Raw genomic sequence first — 24505 nt, forward strand, 5'->3', positions numbered from 1 at the left:
ATTAGGTAACTACATTTTAATCCAATGAAATGTAATTAATTGGATTAATTTAGTAAACAAAATTTTAATGAGCTTTGAACTTTATGCAAGCATGGCCAAACAGGGTACACTAGGATCTAACATTCTTATAGTTCTTATTAGCCTGAATGGATGGAACAATGGAAGTCTAAATACATAGGATCCAGGATATACTGTAGTAGATGAGTGAAAGTATTTTTAAAGAACAGTACAAACTTAGAAACCAATCATTTCACTATAAAAACATTAACCTCTATCGTGACAGGCCAACAGGCTAAAACTGCAGTTCCATTTTCTGGAGTTTTGCTTTGTTTCTTTCTTGCCTTATAGACTGTTAAAATGAATAAAAATAAAAATGATATAGATATTAGTATTGTGAGCAGAATAATACAATGGCCCAAACCAGTTGCACATCTAAATATTCTGGATAATAACGTGTTCCAATGGTAATCAAGAAATGTTGAACTACAATTCTCATCCTCTTAGACAGCAGTGCTATACTGGCAAAGGAATGAGGGAAGTTGTCGGCTAAGACATCTAAAAAGTATTAAATGAAGGACAGCTAGCCTTTTCTCATATGTTGGGATTTAGTTCTTGAATTCCAGTGGTGTGAAAGATAATGGAAAACGTGGAAATGAGATTGTGCCCCAGATGAAAACAACCTTCGTGATTTCCATTATTTTTTCTTTGTTCAGTAAATATGTTATTGTAACAGTACAAATTAATATGTCTTCTATTTTCAAAAACTACCAAAACCCTTGCCAATTACAATTACCTCCAATTTCTAGGAGGTCTAGTCTTTTGATAATATTCGTGTACGGAAATTACAGAAGTTACTGGTTTTGTACACATTATTTGAGCCAGGTTATTGTGTTGGCTTTCTCTATTTGTATACTTCCCAAAGATCTGGATTATTTGCTACTGGTAAACATTAACTTTTCTGTTTGTTAAAATGGGGGTGGGGGAGAGAAAATAAAAGTTCAAATTTTCTTTGCATAGAACATGTCGTGCCCAAGGACATGGCTTGAACTGGTTTCTGAACACCTTAGAAAGCATCACATAATTGTCCTTTTCTATGAGGAGGTTCACTATTCAATCAAGTAAATTTGATGATTACATTGATAGAATATATATTCATATATCCAGAAACACATACCATATGTAACCAAAGTTAGAGAAGCCATAATTTTCAACTCTGGTAATAAATGAATGGTTATAACATTGAAATATCTTACAGTTAATAAATAAGTCACAGATTATTTATTTATCAAATTTAGAGACTACTCATCTCACAGAGCAACTCTGGGCAGTGTACAGTATAAACATAAAAACCATATAAAAACTATTTCGGTAAAAGGAGGCAGTTATAACATGGTAGGAATAATTAAAATTAGGATTAAGTTTAAAAAGTGGGGTGAGGGCCTTCAAAGTACCTAATCCCAAGGTTGCTTGCTCCTCTGCAAGTCCTGTGCATTAGCAGAACCAGGTCTTCAAATTCGTCTGAAAGGCCAGGAGAGTGGAAGCCCATCTCACTTCTGGGGTAGGGGGTGGGGGGTGGGGGGAGTAGGATATTCTAAAGGGCAGGGGTGTTAGCAGAGAAGACTCTTTTTGAGGATTCCGCCAGTTGAAATTCTTTAACTGATAAGAGTCGGCAACATACGTTCTCTGCCTGATCAGGTGGGACAGGTTGATGTAATGGGAGAGAAAATGGTTCTATAGGTAACCTGCCTCCATGGCATGTATGTTTTAAAGGTCAAAACCAACAAATTATATGAAGATATGTTGTCTCTGAATTTAGCAGGTTAATTGAAAGATGGCTCTAAGTTCTTCCTTAAATCAATTTCACAAAACTATAGTATTTTTAGCAGTTGCTCAGGACATTTTGCAAATAGGAGATAAAGCGTCAGGTATGCTACCTTTACAAAATAAAGGCAGGATATTATTAAGGAGAGAAGGAGGAGGAGGAGGGTAAGATAAAAATATAATTGCTGCAATAAAATATATTTTAGGCTTCTGGTGTCATCACCTCCCATCTCCAAATTAGCAGAAACAGCCAGATCTTTCCTTTATTGAGTCCTCATGTTTTTGAATAGTATGCTGTTCTGGCCTTTTAGGTTCTCAGATATTCATCCTCACAAGCTTTAGCCTTTGCCTTTGCCCCTACTCCTAATCCCTTTCTATCTACATGTGAACAGTACAAACAGGTCACCTGCTTTGCCCTAACATTGTTCAGCCTGTCTCAGCAGAGGAGTCAAGAAACCAAACAAATTCAGAAGTTGCTTATCTCAGTTGTGGGAGGAGGAAAAAAACAACGTCACTGAAGCCACTGTCCCTTGCAACACCAGCCACACAATAGATTTCTGTGGGGAAGTGGCAAGTTGCTGCAGGCAGAGCTGACTTTTGTGTGTCTTTCAGCGCATTAGCATCGATGAGAAGATACAGTGCGAGCCCTGTCCCCAAATGTCTTCTACTGATGTTCCTGGGCTGGATGGGGCTGAAGTATTATCAAGTGAATGCAGCTCAGCTTAGAGAGTACCGTATAGCTGCTCAGCTGGAAGACTGGGATTACAACCTTCAACCTGAGGAGTTATCCAGGTAACAACAAACTGGGGGCAGACTAAGGGAAGTAATGGGGAACATATTAAGATTTGTTTAATGAGCAGTGTAGTGTGGGGCATAGGGAATGCAACCTGTGTGGTTGGAAAGCCAAGTTTATTCTACTATAGTGCTTATTTAGTAATCCATGGTTAAGGAAATAAAGTATGTTGTGAATACAGCCAGTAAATAAAGAAGAGGTAATGGAATAGACGGCTTTGGATTAATTTCAAGATGAGATATGCGATGACTTTCACAGTGCTTTAACTAAGAGGCATTACTTAGCATTTTCCTTTATAATTCATATTTTCCTGTTCAATACAATGGGTATATTATATTAAACAGAGCATTCAAGCTCACGGTCCTAATGCTTACCTTCATCTGGAGTTGTTAAAATGTAGCTAGGCTTGGCTGGTCCTTGTTTTTATAGTGACAGTTTGGTTCTATGATTTCCAATGTATGTTTTTTATTATCCTTGTGTACCACTTTGTATATGTAATTCAACAGCTATAGAAGGGAAACATTTTAAATTAACAATGATAAGCACAGTTCAGGAAAAGCTTTACCATTTGATTTAGGAGATACATTTTGGTTTGCTTTATCCTTCTTTTTATAACCATTGCCAAATGTTTTCATTTGCTTAACAGCCTCTCTACTCTTTGCCCTTTAATCTCTGCATGCTTTGCAATAACTACTTATCCGATACTCCCACCACTTATTTAGTCTACTATAGTTTTCTCACTGGCCTTCTATCCTCTCAGCTTTGTTAATGTTATGCTGCATGTTAAATTTCAATAGTCCAGGCCTTATGTTAAAGTTATGAGTACCTTTTTCTCATTCCTACTATCTTCACAAACAGCTCCATTCCATTTTTGCTCAGCAGTTGTTCTGTCCTATCTAGCCCTTTCTCTTCTCTTTTATAGCTATATGTCTTATGGACTGATCCAAAAATTCTTGTATACCTTGATACAGTTTCCAGGTGTGATAGAGTCTCTACAATATTTCTGGTCTCAAACACCTGTAATTAATGAGTTTGCATCAATCAGTGGGTTGACTTCTATATATAGTTATTAATAGGACATTCCATCAGCTAGTTTCATTAAAGTATAAAGTGTTGCCACAATGCAGACTAGTGTTTAGAAGTAATGTGTAAGTGGATGGCTTACTGTAGATTAATTTCAAGGTATTGTTGAAGATCCAGATATTTACATGGCCTGATACATACAGGATTTCCTTTCTCCCCAGATATTTCCTCTTGTCAGTGAAAAACTTCATTATTTCTTGTTCCTTCATTTCATTGGATCAAGGGCATTATAAAGACATTGTTAATGTATGGGAATGTGCTTAACTTGCATAGTGAATTTTCAGCCAGAGTTGGAATATATTATTTTACTAAATTATTTTGTATGGTTTCAGATTATCAGAGTCAGATCTTGCATTTCAAAAAATTGTCTATAGAGAATATGAAGTAGATTTCAAACAAGAAAAGCCAAGAGATGAGCTCTCAGGTAAAGGCAATATTTTCAGACTATATTCAATGTATAATGTTCCTATGATTACAAACGCAAATGAACTGCAATTGTAAGCCATCCCAAGTTTATTTAATTATCCAATGCCCAGAGGTCTTGATTTATAATAGGGTAACATCTCAATATATGCAGGAAATCTCAATATATAGATTCTTGAAGACCACCATCCCCAAACAAGTCTTATTTTTCTCATTCCACCTGTCAGTCAGCAGGAAATAATAGCCACCAGCACTTGAGATAAATGCAAAAGACAACCAATAGATAAGAACACAAGAAAGAAAGTTAAAAAGTGACCGTTCCACCTCTTCCTCACAAATATACTTCATTACATTTCAGATATGACTTTTCATGAACTCACGTTCTAAAGACAAATAATAAAGGCATTCACTTATTGTATTTTATAATATGGGTAATCTACAGTTAGAGTCACAGTCAGAGAATAATGGAAACTTAATAATCGACATCCCAACCAAGGACTTATCAATTATTAAGGTAGCATCTAAGAATATGGGCAGTTCCAAGCAGGGTTTTTTATGTTTGTAAAATTAGAATGTTCAAATCTGATAAATTCAAATTTATCAGATGTCAAGGAAGCCTTTAGGTATTGATCCAAGGGCTCCAATCACAACTGACATAATAATGGATTTCTTTTTCGATAAGAATTCAATTTCGATCTGCAAGTCTTGATATTTTGTAATTTTTTCCAGCTATTTTCTCTCAATTCTAGCATTACCTGGAATAGCAACATTAAAAGATTTTCTTCTTTTCAATAACTGCTATATTAGGCACACTATGTACAAGATGCCTATCTGTTTGGATTTCAAAGTCCCAAAAGATCTTAACCTACCCCTTTTCCAAACCCTTCTCAACTTGATTGTCCCAGTACTTTTTACTACATTTAGATCCAAGCCTCTGGCAACATTTCCAATGGATAATTCTGGCAATGCTGATATTCAGTTTGTGAAATTTTGCTGCAGCCACTGGTCAATTGTTTCATCCTTTGTACAACAAAGTTGACATTTGCAATTGTTTGTTACATATTGATTTTTCACTTTCATACAATTAGTAGTCAAAGCTATTCTTGAGCCAGTAAAGTAAAGCCTTCAGTTTCTTTACACTCCTGATATGAACCATCATACCTCTCAGCAATACAGCTGACAAAGCTGAAATAGAAGGACTGACAGAGTTTGAAGTATCATTCTATGTCCATAATTCTATAATGTTGGATGGGAACCCTACCCTGCTTGTGAGTAATGTAGTGGCTGCAACATTGATTTAGCTGGGATTTCAAAAGCTTACTATGATCTAGTAACTAATGTCTTCTGGACAAATCTCTTGTGCCTTCAGTTTTGATATCTGTATTGTCTGAGCAAGTATGTTTAATTTATTTATGAAATTGGTCACACATTCTTTAATACAGATAATTCTCGACTTACAATCACAATTGAGTCCAAAATTTATGTTGTTAAGTGAGACATTTGTTATGTGAGTTTTGCCCAACTTAATGATCTTTCTAGCCACACTTGTTAAGTGAATTATTGCAGTTGTTAAGTTAGCAACACGGTTGTTAAGTGAACCTAGCTTTCCCATTGACTTTGCTTGTCAGATGGTCGCAAAAGCTGTGCACCTGACCCTGGGACACTGCAACCGTCATAAACATGAATCAGTTGCCAAGCATCCAAATTTTGATCACATGACCATGGGGATGCTGCAATGGTTGTAAGTGTGAAAAATGGTCACAAATCACTTTTTTCAGTGCCGTTGTAACTTTGAATGGTCACTAAACAAACTGTTGTAAGTCGAAGACTATCTGTGTAGCTAAAGCAGAGGACAAATATAGCAAGTTAAAGTCTTGTGCCTACTCATCCAGCCACGTTCTCTGTGATATGGCTGCTCAATTTCCCCATTCATGCATATAGGCCAATGTGCATCTTTCAGGTGAAATGATAAGCCACTATCTCTTTGCCTGAATATAATTTGTCAAGTGGATTATTTTGGAATTTAAATGTCATAATGAGCTGCTTGGAGGGAGATAAGGATAAGGATGGATAGAGAATAAAATAAACAAATCCCTGCTCAGAAGAAAATATTAAGGTATTTTTAACTATTAAAAGATAAGCTAATTCATTTTATAGGGAGGCTTCTCTGCCTTCACCTTCTGTACTTGTGCTGCAGTTTACGTTCATCCAGAAGAAAAAGAAAACCAATATTTTTTTCAAATACCATTTTTATATTTAATTATTCTCTTTAAAATCATTTATTAATGTGCTTTGAGCAGGGCTCCTAGGGCCAACACTACGTGGCGAAGTGGGAGACATCCTCATCATTTATTTCAAGAATTTTGCTACTCAGCTTGTGAACATTCACCCGCAGAGTGCTGTGTACAACAAATGGTCAGAAGGTAAACACTGCCATAATATTATCTGAATATCCTGATTATTTTTATCTTTGGTAGATTTAAAATAATGGAGCTAAATTCTAAACATGGGTAGGAATGTGCCTGTGGGCAACAGCTGGCAAAGACTGAAGCAGAGACCTAAATAATGGCCTCTGTAGCCATTATTAAATAAGAACAAGAGAAAGAGGCATAGAATTTGATTACTTTATAGATGGTTTGAAGTCTGGATTCAGGCCTAGTCCTTGACTTACAACCCCATTTTCTGTTGCTAAGTGAGACGGTTGTTAAGTGAATTTTGCCCCATTTTACGATCTTTCTTGCCACAGTTGTTAAGTGAATCTCTGCAGTTGTTAAGTTAGTGATATGGTTGTTAAGTGAATTTGGCTTCCCCAGTGACTTTGTTTGTCAGAAGGTTGCAAAAAGTGATCACGTGATCCTGGGACATGTAACCATCATGAATATGAACCAGTTGCCAAGCATCCAAATTTTGATTATGTGACCATGCTGCAACGGTTGTGTCAAAAATGTTCGTAATTTTTTCAAGTGATACTGTAACTGCAGCTGTGGGCTACGCTGTCTCTTATCTGACCATTCCCTAGGCAGCATCTCTTTGCCCAGTCTACAAGGTCACTTCCATTTTCAGTCAGTTTTGCCTCATTTATAAAACTTTAGGTTTGTTCCCCCATCACAGACACAAAATCAAACAAAAATGTTCAACATGCACTGTAAACATGGAAGGGGATGCCAACAATTTATTTCATTTTTATATAAAGTGATTCAGGACACCAAGGAATTATATTTTTGCACAGTCTCATTGATCAGCTGAAGGAGGGTCACTAAATCAGCCCAGAATATTTTATGTCTCTTTTGGGTTTGCAGGAGTGAGGATAATCCTAAGGCTCGACTATTAAATATTAATGTTAAATATTTTTAAATATTTAATATTTATATTAATTATAAATATAATTAATATAAATATACTGGGGTTGAAGAGTAGAAGTGGAGTCAAATGGAAAACCTCCTGACTGAAATATGTGATAAAAGGAGATCTTAATCCATATTTGCAATACCATTATACAATAAAGGTCCCAATTTGCAACCAGATCTGTAATATAATTAGCAAGCGTGTGTGCATGCCCACTCACATGCATATGCACATATATTTATTTTGCAATGGCATTGTTGATAATGAATCATGATAACCTCTTTCCTTTGTCATTGAAGGGTCTTCATATTCTGATGGGACATCAGATATGGAAAGACTGGATGATGCTGTGCCTCCAGGCCAGTCGTTCAAATATGTATGGAATATCACTGCAGAAATTGGGCCAAAAGAAGCTGATCCTCCCTGTCTCACTTATGCCTACTACTCACATGTAAACATGGTGCGAGACTTTAATTCTGGTCTCATTGGTGCTTTGCTGATATGTAAAGAAGGTAATAAAATGTGTTAAAGAAGCTGCAGCCTGTTCAAGTGTTAATCATTGCTGGAATTAATCTGTAATATGATATCTTTCTGTTCATTTTTGTATTTCTATTTGTTTAATGTTTATGCTTCAGAGGGGTTTTTTTTGACAAAGTTCAAAGCAGAATTATAAAGGCTATTACATAATTGGAAATTCTGCTACTTAGCTTTCAAAAGCTTATGTTGTATCCAAGAAGGTCTCTGTAATTAGGCAGGAAGAACCATATAAATGCATGGAAACAATGCTGACATGGAGCTTAGTACCACCTTCAGAATTAAATGTGCAGCTCACTTCACACAGATAATAAGAATTTACACCCTAATAAAGCTATTTAATCTTGAAGATGCTACCAGACTGTGTATCTGCTATCAAAGGTGGATAGAAACTATTTCTGTGCTGCTGCAAAGGAGATATTGGTTCTGACAATACAGTATACAGATTGTCTTTTTCAGCCCCCAAAATATGTATTTTATATTAAATTGTATAGACTTCTTCTCTATTAGTAAACCTATGTTACTACTTCAAAATCTGTGCTTGACTGAAGTCTCCGGGGCCCATCTAAAATGGGGTCCCCAACCCCTAGGCCATGGACCCGGCCATGGCATGCCAGAGACCGGGCCATGCAAACAAGCAAAACCCCATCTGCAGGATGCAGGCAGCACAAGAAACTATGCCCCCTTTGGTCTGTGTAAAATCTCTCTCCATGACACTGGTTCCTGGTGCCCAAAATGTTGGGGGCCACTGATCTAAGATATTGTGTTCCTTGGACCAGAAGTGAGATTCACACATGCAATAGTCACAAAGGTTCGACACCTTAAAGCAGGCATGTCAGACTCGCGACGTCATGTGACATCGCGTGACGTATCGGAGCTTTTTCTCCATTGCCGGCAATGGGGTGGGCGCGGTTTTGGGATGACGCATCCGGCCCGCGGGCCGGCAGTTTGACACCCCTGCCTTAAAGGGTTTTACTTTATCAGGCAGACACTGGTTCCTGCCTTTACATTTTTCTATCTTGGTGGCCATGAAGCAGATAAACAATTCATATTCATGCTATTAAGGCTAGCTTTTCCGTATTTGAGACTTGACATCTGCAACAGACAATACAGTTTGCCCCCTAGTTCAGTTGTGGTTTTACTTTTGTGATTTTACAATGAGGAAATGATCAGCTGATAATATGAATTTTTGAAATGAAATAATTAACCAAGTTAATAGAAATAGTAAATTCAATGTTCACCTTTCAGGTGTGATGATTTGTTATTTGTTTAAAGCACAAGACAGTTTGCTGAATTTTGATAGTATAGTCTTGGAGGTTCTGGGACCAGAAATAAGAGGTGAGGGGCTCCATGGTCTGCCAGCCAAGGTTGCCCACTTCTATAATAGGTAATCTTGTCATAGGTAATCTCTGTAATCTTCCACTTATCCTTAATCTGTGTTGATCCTCAATTCCCTTAGGTGGCATAGTGAAAGGTTTTAGAATAGAATAGAGCTGGAAGGGACCATGGAGGTCTTCAATTTAAAATAGATTTGCTATTCAAGAAGTTATTGTAGTATTTGATAATTTATTCCATCTTGCCAATGTCCTATTCTTTTCTTTTTAGGAAGCCTGAATGCAGATGGTACACAGAAACTATTCAACAGAGAATATGTGCTGATGTTTGCTGTGTTTGATGAAAGTAAGAACTGGTACAAAAAGTCCTCCCTCCAATACACAATTAATGGGTATGCTAATGGAACCTTGCCTGGTATGTCTTCTTCCATATTATTGATTAGAATGAAATTACAATCATTTCTATGAAAATTACAACAGCTGTTCTTTTCTTCCAGATGTTCAGGCTTGTGCTTATGATTATATTAGCTGGCATTTGATAGGAATGAGTTCCAGTCCTGAGATCTTCTCTGTCCACTTCAATGGACAAACCTTGGAACAAAACCATTACAAAGTGTCAACCATCAACCTTGTTGGAGGTGCCTCAGTAACAGCCAACATGTCAGTAAGCAGGACAGGAAAATGGCTAATATCTTCTCTGGTTGCAAAGCATCAACAAGGCAAGGTTATCTTTATTAGCAGGCAAGCCGTACGGTTACAATTAAAAGTTCATTTTCTTGTATATAACTCATACAAAATTATCATTTCCCAGAGACAGTACCAGGAATGTGAGGTGCAATTTGCAAAATGATTCCAGAACAACAGGAACAATAACATGTTCTATATGACAGCTGCCATACATCAGTCCTACATGTCTAGAATCTGTAACTCCAGCATTTCAAAGCTATCGTTGTGGACTATATTGGTTTATTTTTGCTCTAGGATTATGCTAGAAGGAGAAAAATGAATAAATATAGGAAGACTAATCACATTCATTATATCTGATTATTTTTTTCATCTTAGGTTTACCTATCTCTTTTTCCTGGCTCCATCCAGTTTTCTGAAACCAGTTTCCAACTCTAAATTGTTAGACTACCTGCTCTCTTTTAAGACTTCAGATAGGTTATTAGGTATACTGATTGTATATATATATATGATCTAGAAATGCCTATTTATTATGATCATTTTGGTTGTACAAAAGAACATGTTAAGAAACTGAATGATGTCTTTCTTTCTTTCTTTCTTTCTTTCTTTCTTTCTTTCTTTCTTTCTTTCTTTCTTTCTTTCTTTCTTTCTTCAGGTTTAAGGCTACCCACTGTTCAAAAGACTTAGGGTGGCTAGTAGAACATGACAGCACAAAATAAAATATCAATAAAACACCATAGGAAGCATACTAGCCCAGATTCTGTCCTTCAGGCATTCCTAGTCATTCGAATCTTGCGGGGGACATGTTCCATAGGGAGATGCGGCACCAGAGAAGACATGCTTGACATATTCACTATTAACTTATGACCTCTAGTTGTAGATGAGTTGAGGTGAAGGGAGCTGGAGTACAGCACATTAGAATGAACAGATTAAGAATGTCTGCTTTATCTTCTACTTTTCTCCCCCATATCTCAAGAATAAATTATACCTATACCTATTATATCACAAGGCCTGATTTATATGCAGTTGCTTTTTGCTAAAGGATACTTTTTTTTGTGAGCATACATCAGGTCACTGAAAGGGTCTCTAACACAAAATTAAACTGTCAAAAGTAGTTTGGAACATAATTCTGTAATTCCACATATACTAACTTGTTTAAATGTGTAAGAATCATACATTTCTTTTTGTGGGTTTAAGAGAAAGACATTATTGTTGCTTCATGGAAGCAAACATTTTTAATATAAAGTGGGCAATATTTATTTTTCATCTGAACAGTCTGAAAGCAACATGAAGAGCAAGTAGATATGCATATACCATAACCATTAATATGTTTTATTATCCTTGTCCCATTTACTTATTAATTTAGCTGGAATGCATGGTTATCTAAATATCAAAGACTGTGGAAATCCAGATACTTTAACAAGAAGGTTATCCTATAAGGAACAGAGGATGATTAAAAACTGGGACTATTTCATTGCTGCAGAAGAAATCACCTGGGATTATGCTCCAGAAATTCCTAGCAGTGTTGACAGGTAACTTGACTGAATGTGGTCAAGAGGATGAAATGATGCCATAAAAATTCATAGGATTTATCACAAACCAAGGACTTATAGGCCATTTCAGTTAAGTGAAACACATTCTCATCGTGTTAAATTGTAAAGCATGAACCTCTCTCTTGCTTCTTAATTCCATAAAATAAACAAATGTTTATTGTTCTATTGTATGTAGAAGTCATTTCATATTACATTTTTAGTTAATCTCTTTATTTTCATACAATTATGCAGGGAAAACAAAGTGGCAGAATGAAAGAATGAAAAATTCATAGTACAAGTTCATTCACAGTACTGTCATAGTTCCATTCTCTTTCCAATAAGTCATCATCTCATTCACTTCTTAAGATTAGGAATTAAAATTTCTTTGTCACAAAAATCTTCCAAAAGATCCTTGAGATTTTCAAGATATTGTATTGTAACAGAAAGAATCTCTTGCTACGATTTCAGTTTTTAAATACAGTTTTTAAAACTTTGTGCAATGGGAAGGGAACAATTCTGAAAAGAAAAAAGATATTTGAGGAAGATTAAAGCATTCTATTTTGTAGCACTTTTTCATTTTTGTTCTGAAACTAATTGCCCTGTCCTGGATTAACTATCCAGTGTGTCAAATGTCTATGGAGATTCTCAGTGCTTTTTCAGGAGGCAAATGGACTTTCTTGTTTTTCTTTGAAGATGTTTTGCTTCTCATCCAAGAAGCTTCTTCAGCTCTGACTGGATGGTGGGGAGTGGAAGGATTTATATTGCTTGCAGCTGTCTGTCACTATAAATAAGAGAAGTGTCTGACCACAGTCAGGAATGAAAGTGCTATCATCCAACAGCATTTAGAGGGTCTAAGGTCCATCATCTGATTCTACATTTATTTGGACATCCATGTATACAACTTTTCTTTGGTTTTTTACTACATTGTACACATGCTAGTTATTTATCATGTACTGTAGATTTGTAAAAACTGACTTACCCACTCATGCACGTTTCTGGTGGGATTTTTTTTGTTTTTTGTTTTTGATGTTTCTATATAAGAAATCTTACTAAGGTCTATTCTTTTTCTTTTTTTCAATTCTAAAGGAGATATAAAGCTCAGTATCTGGATAATTTTTCAAATTTTATTGGCAAGAAATACAAAAAGGCTGTTTTCAGGCAATATAAAGACAGCAGCTTCAGTAAACCGACTTATACCACTTGGCCCAAAGAACGTGGAATTCTGGGCCCTGTTATCAGAGCTGAAGTCAGAGACACAATAAGTGTAAGTACTGATGAGCAAGTAGAAGGTAAATAGATTACAATCCCATTTTATTTCATTTGCACCAAGTAATAGGATTAGCTTTAAATATATTTTGCTTATCCAAAATACATATATAATCTTAACTGATATCAAGACTAAGCTAGTCACATTCAACTGCCAATGAAAAGTACAGAGACTTGGTAATGAATAAATGTTCATATTGATTTCTATGAAAGTTAGATTTAATTTCTGTAATTTAAACCATGTGTCTCTTGTGGAGTTTACATTGGCAGAATACTTTCTCTGTAAAAGCCTTTAGTTTATCTGCGTTCATCAGTAGCCACATATGTATTTATCTTGCATATGTTATTCATGTCTTATTCTTGGTAATAGTAAATTCAAGTGAATGAGTTTCAGTATCTTCACCTAAAACGAAGTACAGGTGATCCTCGCTTAGTGACCACTTATTAGAAATTGTTTGAAGTTATGATACTGCTGAATGAGTGGGACTTATGGCCATCCTTGTAGTGCAATATCGCCACAGTTCACAATATCACATTTAATGACTGTGTGGGATTCCTAATCAACGGCAACCGGAATTACTTTGTAAGTCATCATGGTCGTGTGACATTGTTCTTTACAACTTTGTTGCTTAGCAACAGAATTGCCAGTCTTAATGACCATCATTAAGTGAGGACCAGCTATAAGAGCACTCTGGTCACTCTGAGAGCCAGTTTGGCCTAATGGTGAATGCACCAGGCTAGAAAGTGGGAGACTGAGTTCTAGACCTGCCATAGCCATAAAAGCCAGCTGGGTGACCTTGGGTCAGTCACTCTCTCTCAGCCCAACTTACCTCACAGGGTTGTTGTTATGGGGGAAATAGGAGGAGGAAGGTGTGTTAGATATGTTTGCCGCCTTGAGTTATTTGCAAAAATAGCAAAGGCAAGAAATAATAAATAAATAAATAAACAAACAAATAAATAATAAATCTTCAGTAGACATTTTGCACATATTTTACACTAGTGATATTTGGTATCGTCTGTGAGAAAGTAAAGCCTGGATACTTATAATGTCACAAGGATGGTTGAATAGTGCTATAACCGTATAAAATAAATAACAACTGTTTACATTAAAAGAAAACAATGACATATTTCAACATAATCTTATAAAATCTACAAAGCTTCAGGACTAATGAGATATTAATGGCTAAGGGGAGAGGAAAGGGGCCAAAAATTAAAAGTTGGGCAGGTCATTTAGGTTATCAGTTACACCTATGATTTATAATAGTTGCATTACAAAGATATTATTTACAAAGATATTATTATTATATAGTAAGTGACTCTTCATAAGTCAAGGATGTGCACCGTATTTTGAGCCAAGGCCCAAGATGTTATGGACTTCACTCTAAGAAACGGGCAGATAACTGGACTCAAAATTTAAGTTAATTGAATAAAATGAATATGAATAATTCCATTGTTTAAAAAAATATATTTTCTTTTTATCATGAATTACAAATTCCTGCCAACTTAAGGAAGGGCTGTAAGAACAGCATAAAACCTTTAGCAGGCATTGGGGAGCTTTGGCTTGTACACATACCTGTTTTAGGCACTGGTAAATACACTGCAATTGTTCTTTTTATATAAAAAATAAAGTCAATTCTCTTGTTTAGAGAATTTCCAGTATCATTTTAATTCTGTATCACTTTTCCCTAAACTGAAGCTCTTCAGGAGAAGCATATTCTGTATTCACATATAATATTGTCTATCCAATCATAATTATTCAGACAAAACACTGATTGTGGAAGAAAATGTCATAAATAAAATCTACAATTGTTGATGCTTTAACTGAATTTGAATTATATATTGACATATATTTTTGCAATGTAATTGACCATTACAAGCATCTTTGTATTTATAGTGAAAACAGGAAGTGCTTTACACTTCATTTTGTGGCAATTTTACTTTATTTTCCTGCAAGTAAGCATACAGAAACCCTAAGATCAGAGTTTTCTACTAGCATTCTTTTGAAATGGAAGTGGTTGTATGTACATATGTATATGTATATGTATGGGTGTGTATATGTATATGACACATATCTGTATCTGTATCTGTATCTGTATGCTTTTTATTTTAAAAACCCATAAGTAGAACAAAGTATTATCCTAATAGTCATTTTTCTTGGTTACACTCCACCCACTGGCTTTGCTATTTGATACCAACCACAAATATAGGAGCTCCTCTCTCTGGATATAAAATAAATAGCTTGGAAGAAGAACTGTGACATCATCAGGGATTTTCTTTGAAACCATAAGTTTCATTCATGTTTAACATGGCGCAACTTGACTGAGCAGGGGGTTGGACTAGATGACCTCCAAGGTCCCTTCCAACTTTATTATTATTATTATTATTATTATTATTATTATTATTATTATTATTATTATTATTATTATCATCATCATCATCATCATCATCATCATCATCATGTTGGGTTATATACTTTTAATTATTCATAGAGATTTTTTGTGGTATTTAATAGGTCTGTACTCATGTCCGAAACAATTTAGAAGAACTTGTGTAAGTGCAGTACCTGTCTATTATTCATTAAAGCAGCACAACTTTTTAGGAGCTTTAAGAGTCCTATTAACTTTTTTTAAAGCTTGTGTGAAAGTCTGAAAGAAAATCACTTTGTTTAATAGATACCAGGTAGATATTCCATTCACAAGAGAGCCAAAGTGTTTTGCCAAATAATTTTTGAAACTCTGTCAGTGTGTTCTATTGTTATGCTGTATGCTTTTACTAGATTTTATTTATTGTTTTATTTAAAAATGGGAATGTATATAAAAATGATGGTGATGCTAGCTAAATTCTTGTATAAAAACTAGCAGTATTGTGATGCTAAACATATGCTGGATTTCTGTTTTAAACAGATTGTATTCAAAAATTTGGCCACTCGACCTTACAGTATTTATGTGCATGGAGTTTCCGTTTCAAAAGATGCAGAAGGAGCTATTTATCCTTCAGATTCCAAAGGTTGGTTAGGAATTATTTCTACCTTCCTTCTCTGCTGTCTTCTGATTACTTGTGTGTCTTCCCATTAGGTTCAGCATAAGTCTGGTGTTTTTGTTGTCTCCATTTTAAATAATAAAAAGAAAATGGAAATCTATTTTAAGAGCTTTTCAATTAATTATAAGTTATATACCAAGAATCAGAAAGAGATGTAGGCTCATTCTGGTGAGTAGCCCAATACCTGCTCAAAGCAGGAATCGTTGTTCAACTAACTGGCAGATAGCTGCCTACACTCCACATGAATACATCCAATGAAGTATATTTTGTAGCTGGTTCTAATTTTGAACTGCTTTTACTGGCATAGTGTTGGAATGGAATGAGTACTAAGCCTCCAACTAGAGATTTGCAGGTTCCTAACCCATCTTTTACATTATCTTTTTTGCCTTTATATTTTAGAGAATATAACTCAGGGCAAAGCTGTTCAACCAGGAGAAGTCTACACATATAAATGGACTGTGCTTGATATAGATGAACCCACAGCAAAGGATTCTCAGTGCATTACTAACTTATATCATAGTGCTGTGGATATGACAAGAGATATTGCCTCAGGACTGATTGGGCCACTTCTGGTTTGTAAACGCAAGGCGCTCGACAGCAAGGGGGTACAGGTATTGTCAACTACTTCAAGTTGAGGGAGTAGAATGATTGACACAGCTTAGATTCAGAGGCAGCATGGCTCTACAGTTACCATTTACTGGGGAATCACAGGCGTTGGGATTGCTTCTGTCTTCCTTTTCAATGTGGGCTTTCAATATGAATTGTCAGGCTTCTAGACCATGACTTTGTAGTAAATTTTTAAATTTAAAAGATAAAAGATGGCAAGTGTAAATGGGATATCCCTCTCCCTCACCAAAAGCCTGGGTGAAGAGCTAGGACTTTATGGCCCTTCTAAATAACAGCAGAATAAGGGGCCATTTGCTTCTTAGGGGGAACCTCATTCAAGGGGGCAGGCACTACTATAGAGAAGGTGTGGTTTCAAGGTCTTCATAAAATACATTACTTAATTGTAATCAAAGGAACCTTATCACCAAGAGATAATTGCTTATATAGGCTTTTACATTATTGGTCACACTTTGAATTTTCCTCCAACAGCACTACAGGGGTCTCTTCTAGTGCTTCCTCCCCTATAGCTGCTTGTTAAACCAAGGTGCACTCCAGGATCAGCACACCAGAGGAAGCCATATAAGAGTGATATGATCCAAGGCTCCAGCCACCTGCCCATTCCATGCAGCCATACTCAGAAAAAGCCCCAAGCTTTCTCTGAAACCCCACCGGATCTATAAATCCCCATGGGTGGGCTGATTGACTGGGCCATGACTCCCTGGAACTAGGGATCAATCTGTCATGACAATGGACTGACGTTGATGTCCTCCATTGCCAGATCACATCTCAACTGCTCTGAGAGAGAAAAACAAATCTAACATGTGGCCGCTAATACGGTTGGGCTATTGATAATTTGAGACAAGTCCATAGTTGACATAGAGGCCATGAATTCCTGAGCTTCCCTGGATTCAGTGTCACTAAATGGCATGTTGGAGTTGACATGTACCAATAGTCTTGAGGACCCTATTGCCATCTCAGCAATGGAATCCAATAGCTGATGCAGCAATGCTATGGGCAAGAGGGAAAGCAATACACCAGCAGCACTCCCAACTGTTCACTTAAACCCAAATCAGATTTCATATAATCTGTTACTTCAAATGCAATCTGAACAATCTGCCTTGGACAAAGAAAGCCTTGCATATAATATGATCCGGCATTATAAAGACACGGATAATAATACCCAGACTATCTCTGTATACAAATAATTATTTTATTTATCTGTTTTTAAACAATCTTTTGTTGGTCATTCCAGCTTTATTTCATTTGAATGTTATAAATTATATTGTTATACTGCTGCTTTTTAAAACAAGGAAATGCATGTCAAGTGGCGTATCATTCTGTCAGTTGAACTAGATCTATTTTCTACCTATCACTGTGCAGAAAAAAGCTGATGTGGAACAGCATGCCGCCTTTGCAGTGTTTGATGAAAACAAGAGCTGGTACTTGGAAGACAATATCAAGGAATACTGCAGCAATTCCTCCACTGTTAAGAGAGATGACCCCAAATTTTACAAGTCCAATGTTATGTACAGTGAGTAGTAACCTAAGTCATTATTTTGTTCTGTGCTAACTCAACATCATTAAAATTAAATGAATAATAAAAGTAAAAATAAATATGGAAAACATACTATTTTTACAATTCTAATTTTATGTCTTTAATTCTAAGGACATTTATCTTGGAACAGGTTCTCTTTAACTATTGAAACTCATTTTTTGAGTAGCTGTTCTTAAGATTGCACTCCTAATTGCATTTTTTATTTTATTTTAGCACTCAATGGCTATGCATCAGATAGAACAGATCCTTTGGGGTTTCGTCAGTCTGAAATTGTTGAATGGCACCTCATCAGTGTAGGTACAATGGATGAGATTATTCCAGTACATCTTTCTGGTCACACCTTCTTATTCAAGGAAAAACATCAAGATATTTTGAATCTTTTCCCCATGAGTGGTGAATCAGCTACTGTAACCATGGACAATCTAGGTATATAACAATAGCTTTGTGTTTGATTATTTGTTTTCAGACTGTATAGCTAGTTCTATAATTGAGCTATCAGAATAGCTTCCAATATTATTAAAAACATTATAAAATTCATAGTATAGAAAAGCACAAATTCCATTAAATAGCATAAAAACACTGAAGAGAATTAAAATAAAACTAGTGTGGATTAAAACAAATAAGCATTGTCAATTTATATTTAAATCCTCCCCAGGGGTCTTTCTGATTATGAGTGTGCAAAAATCCAATTTATGTGACAGACTATTCATTTGTTATTATATTCTCTCAATTCCCTCTGATTTTACTTTCTAGAATTTCTTTTCTTTTTAGCTTTGTCTATGTATTTATACCATGTAAATTCTTCTCAGTTCCATTTTATGGGAGCTTACAAATATCTATTGACAAAAACATTTAGTCTAATAATTTGAAGAAAAAACATTTTAAAAACCATGACCACAACATTTCCAAAGTGCTGAAAGACTTGAGTTTATGATATGTTTCAAGCCTTCTCCTAAACTCTTACAAGGGGAGAGGAGGCAAGGGGGCGACCTCAGAGTATATGATCTACTATGGAGAAGGTAGAATTAGTTATTTATATGAAATATATTTGTGGCACACAAGATGATCAATTGAGCATGCAGTAGACAATATGGTAATTTGGGCCTGAGCCTTGTATATGCTACTATAGTAGCACTTTGAATTAAACCTGAGAAATGGTCAGTTGCCAGTGCAAGTGTTTCAAAATGGTGCTCTGTGTCATTTATCTCCTGTATTGCTGAATTCCAGGCCAGTGGAGTTTCCAAACCCCCTCCAAAGAATTTATTTCATAATCCAACCTTGTGGTTATCAGTGCATGTATCAATGATGCCAGATCATTCTCCATGAATGACGTGCCTGGTTTATCAGCTGAAACATACAACTTACTATGTGTACTCTGGTTTTACATTATCACGATTCAGGAATAATGTCCAAGTTGTGAATATGAACCTTAAGATTCAGAATCTGAATCTGTCCAGATCACATATGACAGCAAAGTTCCAAAGTCTAGCTCCTGGAATCAACAACAGCTTCATGTTCAATTTTAGTCTCAGTCTGTTCTTAGTAAGTCCTTTATAGCCAAGAGATGCACAGAGTTGTAAAGACATCCAACTTTGAGCTTGAAGAAAAGGAGAAGGGCAGCTAGGTTATTCTGTATAATAATAAGTAGTTCCATACTGATATAATGTCTAACTATAGAGTTTATATCTTTCCTCAAAATGAAACAATAGTAAAGCTTAAAAGGAAAAGAAAAATCAGGGCTATATGCAGTTCTGAAGCCTCAGCTTGCCCACTCCTGTCTTTAAGGGAGTAATGGGTATCATATGTTTGTGATTGTTGTGTTTATAGCTCTATTTTTTTTTGTATGTGTTATATTGCCATAGTATGTTAGAAAGCCCTTCCTAGCCTAGTATCCTCCAGTTATTCTGGATGTCTCTCACAATTCCTAGTGCAGCGGCTCCCAACCTTTTCTACACCCTGCACCCCTAGAATGCTTCTGATATATTCTCGCACCCCTTACAAAAGTTTGAAATAACAGCAACGAATTATGCATATACACTATAATTTTGAAAACCCAAGTTTTTGCACCCCCTGGAATATTGTCTTGCACCCCCAAGCGGTGCGAGCACCTCCAGTTAGGAACCCCTGTCCTAGTCAATTTGGATTTACCATACTAATTTAGTCTATATACTAACATTGTTAATGGACTGCAGAACTAACATCAGTAATTAAGTATAAGCAAACTATGAAACACAATAAATCTATCTATTATGAATTATTTTGCATTTGTAGGTACCTGGCTTCTGTCATCATGGGGTTCCCGTGAGATGAGCAATGGCATGAGACTGAGATTTCTGGATGCCAATTACGATGATGGAGATGAAAAGGAGGAAGAGGATGATGATGATATTCTTGCCAACGTTGTCAGTTTTGGCTCTTCAGAAGTACCAGTAATAGAAAAGAAAGAAAAGGACCAAAGAAGTGTAGTATCAGACACAGAAACAGATGACATAGCAAAAGAATATGGATTTTTCGATGGAGAAGATAGTCAAGAAGAATCAAGCAAGGAACAGGAGGAGGATTATGAAGAACAACTAATGATAGCTTCCATGCTTGGCCTTCGATCATTTAATGGGTCAGTTGCTGAAGAAGAAGAATTGAATCTCACAGCTCTAGCTATACAAGAAGATGCCTATACTTCTGGTGATGTATCTGGTGATGTATCTCATCTAGTGTCAACAAAGAGCTGTGATACTCTGCATGATAATGAAGAACTGAGAACTCAAAATAATTCTTGTGTAACTGCATCTGAGACAATCTATGCTAATTATACATCTTCAGCAGGAGAAATTTTAATTTCAAATATCACTGCAGTGATTGGCATCTTGCTATCTAAGAAAAGCCAAAATGAAGAGAATATTACTCAGATTTCAGATAGCTACAAACAAATGCTTGCTGCTGAATATTTAAAAACAGATAGAGAACTCCAGAGCAAAGATATAGAAGATTTAATGTCCCTTGAAATAATCTCTTCCATGAAGGAGCAAAAAGAAAATACATTTGAAAAAGATATTTGGGATAAAAAGAGAGAAAGACAAGTTTTGACAGAGGCAACTTTGCATGCTCTTAAAGAGATGTATGCTCTACTCTTTCATGTACAACAAAAAAGAAATATTTCTGCTTTCAACATTACAAGTGAGGACACAAAATTTCTTTCTAGTACAGAAAATGATTCTACCTTAGATAACTCAAAAGCCAATTACTTTTCATATGATTATGATTATAAAGAAGGAGAAATAGTAGCAGCAAATGTTGAGTTTGCCAAAGTTATAACAAATATAACTTCAGCTGATAAAGAAACAGTGGAAAACAATAGATCTAAGTCAAATCTTGTTTCAGTACCTTCTATAATGCCACAGTCTGAAAATTTGACTTCAGATGCCACATTAGATAATTTTGTTTCTACAACAATTTCAAAGATTACAAAAATTCACAAAAGTTCATATCACCAGAGAAAGAAATGCCTCCCTAAAAACACAGACATGGAATGGAATGTTGTCCACAAGAAAGAAAGTGACAATATCACTAATGATGCTGACAATAAATTCCACAACAGCAGCAGAAATGCCTCATTTTATCAAGAAAATGCCATGTTCCCTGGCAAAAGAAAAGAGAAAACATATAACTATAACGGTCAAGTTGAATTGGGCCAACCAGGAATTAATAATAAATATGAAGCTCAGAAAGATGAGAACTGCTCTGTCAATATATCTCGACCTTTTTTAAAAGTCCAACGGAAGAAAAAAAAGCCAAATGTTTTAACTCCAAGGACTTCCAAGCCTCTAGTCCTACCTGGAAATCTCAACAGCTCTCAACTTTCCAATAAACCCAACCACACAAATTTGCTAAATGAGGCCAAATTAACACAAAAACACGATAAGCCAATTGTTACAATAGGTCTTCCAGTGGAAGATGGTGACTATCAGGAATATGATATAGCTAATATAGACAATGATGAGAGTAGCAGTGGTTCATTTGAATATGAGTTAATGTATTATGATAATCCATATACCACAGATTCTAGACTTGACAGTAATAGTGCACGTAATCCTGATGACATAGCTGGACGCTACCTACGTACTATCAACCGAGGAAATATAAGGAAGTACTACATTGCAGCAGAAGAAGTGTTGTGGGACTACTCACCCTTCAGAAAAAGGTTTGACTGAATTATTTATTTTTAATTATTGTTCAATTTCATATTGCCGGTTTAACAATGACATACTAAAATGTTAAAGAATCTCTAAGCCATGAACAAGCTGTAATTGTTATAAAGAAATGCTATTAAAACTTGAGCCAGGTATGAAGAACTGGACTGTTCAGATGTTACCACAGAAAGATAACAAATATAGAATTATGGACTCTAACCTGGAATAATGATTTCCAAGATTCTTTTCAATATCATTCACGCCAAAGCCTTTCCAAAATCTTATGTTTTTGGTGTCATCTAAATCCAGCACAACTCATTTTAATTTATAAAACAAAATGTAATTAAGGTTTGTTGTAGATTGAAAATTCTATTTTCTATAAACTCGAAACAGTTTTACTGAACTACTTGTTTAAAAATTGATGAGTATTATGATCATAGGGTATATGTTTTAACTGAAGTTTTTGGATAGCGTATCATGAAAATATACCCTGTTTTAGTATTTGTGTTTTGGTATTGTTTTTTTGGAATTTGGAATTGAGTTAGAAATTAACTGCTCAGCAGCCAAACACAAATGGCATGGGAACACAGTAGAGCTAATTCTGAAGAAGCCCCAAACCCCGATATGTAAAAACCACAACAGTGTTTTATGAATCCAGGCACTATAATTTATAAACTATTGTATGATCCCAGCCAAAAAGAAAACAGAATAATCTGAACTGGAAAGCAGGAAAAGATAAATATGTTTAAAGGAAAGAAAACATTAAGAAAAAGATATATTTTCATATGCAAGTTTCATTAGATTTGTTAAAAAAAATAAGAAGTTGCAAAGAGGTAGCCATAAGCTTTATTATATCCAATTTCTCCAGTGGTTTTGTGCTCAGACCGAAGTACAGATACAAGCTACATTAAGGAGAAAACAAAAAAGGCAGTATAGCAGCAGCATGGCAGTGGCTGTCCTTGGCAAAGTCAGGAATGGAATGGAAATAACAAATGACCAGACTCAAATTATCCTACTTCAAACACATTACACAAAGACTTAGTTCTTGGGAGAAGACACTAATGCTGGGAAAGATGAAAAAAAAAGTTAAAATGATTACAAGGTAGATGGACTGTTATATTGGTGGTTGGTGTACTTCTCATGGAGAAAATCTATGTGGTCATGAGAGTCAACCACCAATTCAATGACATAATTGATAATTAATCAGTCAGCTAGGGGACCTCCAAATAGGAGTGCAGATCTGATAAGAGATTATGACACCGCCTATCAGTGAGGTAATATCATAATCTGGAGCTTCTGGAAGCAGAAAAATAAGATTTTCTCCATGAGTGTGGAATATTACATTATACTTGATGCCATTACCCAGAACTTGGTTCCATTTCCTTGTGTCTGAAGGAAAACTGTGCGCTGATTGTAGGAGAGTCATGGTTTACTCATTTATCAGCTCCTGTTCTTTTGCCAGAGTAATGATTGGTTGGACTGAAAACCAGGTGGGAATAATAGTGAAGCAAATTTCAGATAAAAATTAGGGGAACCTTTCAATTAGTTGTTTAATAACAAATAGATTACTTCAAGAGATAAGATTTTTGTTTTGCTTTGGAATTATTTCAGCTGGTTAAATAACTAAGAGTTCTATTAAGAGTTAAATTAGGCTGGACAACTTTTTGACATGATGTCATACTGACAAGATCCTTGTAAATTGGCAGGACGTTAATTTCTATTATCTTCAAAATCACCTTGGGCCCTAACAGTCTAATATATTTTCAGATAGCACTAGGTAGGAAGATAATGCACCTATCAAACACAGTGGGAAAAAGTTTTCATGTAAGCATGGTACAACTGTTCTCTAAATAAAAGTCAGTCAATTGTGTAAATCTGTTTTTAGTTCATAGAAGAATGAGATATTAATCATTTTGTGTAAGTTTAATAAAGGTGTTTATTAATTTCTAGCATTAAGAAAAAGAAAACAACTAAATATCAATTCAATATTTTTTTGATATTAAACATTCACAAATAAGAGGAACAGGCTATTGTCTCTAGCTAGGATTCTTGTTTATGTTTATCAAAGAGGAGCCCTCTTTGTTAGTCAAAGAACTAAATTTGAAACTGAAGAATCTGCAGAAGCATGGAGGTTACTATTCAAACAGAAATAGAGAACAACACACACAGGCATGCCCAAACCACGGATCCTGCTACTAAACCTAAAGAAGCTCTGTACATGTGACAGTAACTCCTAAATTCCTTACCCATTACTGAATAATATAATGATTTATTTATCAAATTTGTATAGCTCACACAAAGTG

At 35.6% G+C, this 24505-nt stretch overlaps 1 protein-coding gene across 1 annotated transcript in view; it reads left to right on the forward strand.

Moving 5' to 3' along the window:
* The first annotated feature begins 2437 nt into the window (after positions 1-2437).
* F5 (coagulation factor V) overlaps positions 2438-24505 on the forward strand; it is a 39180-nt gene continuing 17112 nt past the window's right edge. The window contains exons 1-13 of the mRNA XM_029284135.1: positions 2438-2613; positions 4030-4121; positions 6421-6543; positions 7765-7977; positions 9605-9748; positions 9831-10052; positions 11384-11549; positions 12636-12813; positions 15719-15821; positions 16254-16465; positions 17841-17991; positions 18229-18441; positions 20287-22213. Coding sequence (XP_029139968.1) covers positions 2447-2613; positions 4030-4121; positions 6421-6543; positions 7765-7977; positions 9605-9748; positions 9831-10052; positions 11384-11549; positions 12636-12813; positions 15719-15821; positions 16254-16465; positions 17841-17991; positions 18229-18441; positions 20287-22213 — 3911 coding nt within the window. The 5' untranslated portion in view covers positions 2438-2446. The remainder of the gene's footprint in view (positions 2614-4029; positions 4122-6420; positions 6544-7764; positions 7978-9604; positions 9749-9830; positions 10053-11383; positions 11550-12635; positions 12814-15718; positions 15822-16253; positions 16466-17840; positions 17992-18228; positions 18442-20286; positions 22214-24505) is intronic.

Source organism: Protobothrops mucrosquamatus, unplaced genomic scaffold (genome assembly GCF_001527695.2).
Source record: "Protobothrops mucrosquamatus isolate PMUCROS unplaced genomic scaffold, P.Mucros_1.0 scaffold_107, whole genome shotgun sequence".
Classification (NCBI taxonomy): domain Eukaryota; kingdom Metazoa; phylum Chordata; class Lepidosauria; order Squamata; family Viperidae; genus Protobothrops; species Protobothrops mucrosquamatus.